General features: G+C 62.0%; 1 protein-coding gene across 1 annotated transcript in view; it reads right to left on the reverse strand.

Moving 5' to 3' along the window:
* ARHGAP23 (Rho GTPase activating protein 23) overlaps positions 1-350 on the reverse strand; it is a 104,192-nt gene that overhangs the window by 867 nt on the left and 102,975 nt on the right. Inside the window, exon 24 of the mRNA XM_011960007.1 lies at positions 261-344. Within this exon, the coding sequence (XP_011815397.1) occupies positions 261-344 (84 nt within the window). The remainder of the gene's footprint in view (positions 1-260; positions 345-350) is intronic.

Genomic DNA, 350 nt, shown 5'->3' on the forward strand with positions numbered 1-350 from the left:
AGCCCCGTGCCGCCCTCTGTCCAGAGACTACCCCCGCGCCCCATCCTGCAGCCGGCTCAGCACTCCCGCTGGCCCAAATCCAGGCTCTCAGCTCTCTCCTGTGGGCTGGGCTGGGCTGCCAAAGCCCCCTTCCATTCTGTTTTCCTTATCCAGCCCTGGCTAAATCCTTTAGACATGGCTCTGGTGATGACGGTCTCTCCACAGTGAATAAAGCTTGGCAGCCTGAATCCGTTTCACACACGCTCCCGGGGTGTCATCACCAGAGCTTCCTGCATGCTGATCCCCAGATCCCCGGCAGGGGCGCTCTCTGACCACAAGTCCCCCACCTCTCCACCCGCCGCCACCTGGAA

Source organism: Colobus angolensis, unplaced genomic scaffold (assembly GCF_000951035.1).
Source record: "Colobus angolensis palliatus isolate OR3802 unplaced genomic scaffold, Cang.pa_1.0 Scaffold50, whole genome shotgun sequence".
NCBI classification, from domain to species: domain Eukaryota; kingdom Metazoa; phylum Chordata; class Mammalia; order Primates; family Cercopithecidae; genus Colobus; species Colobus angolensis.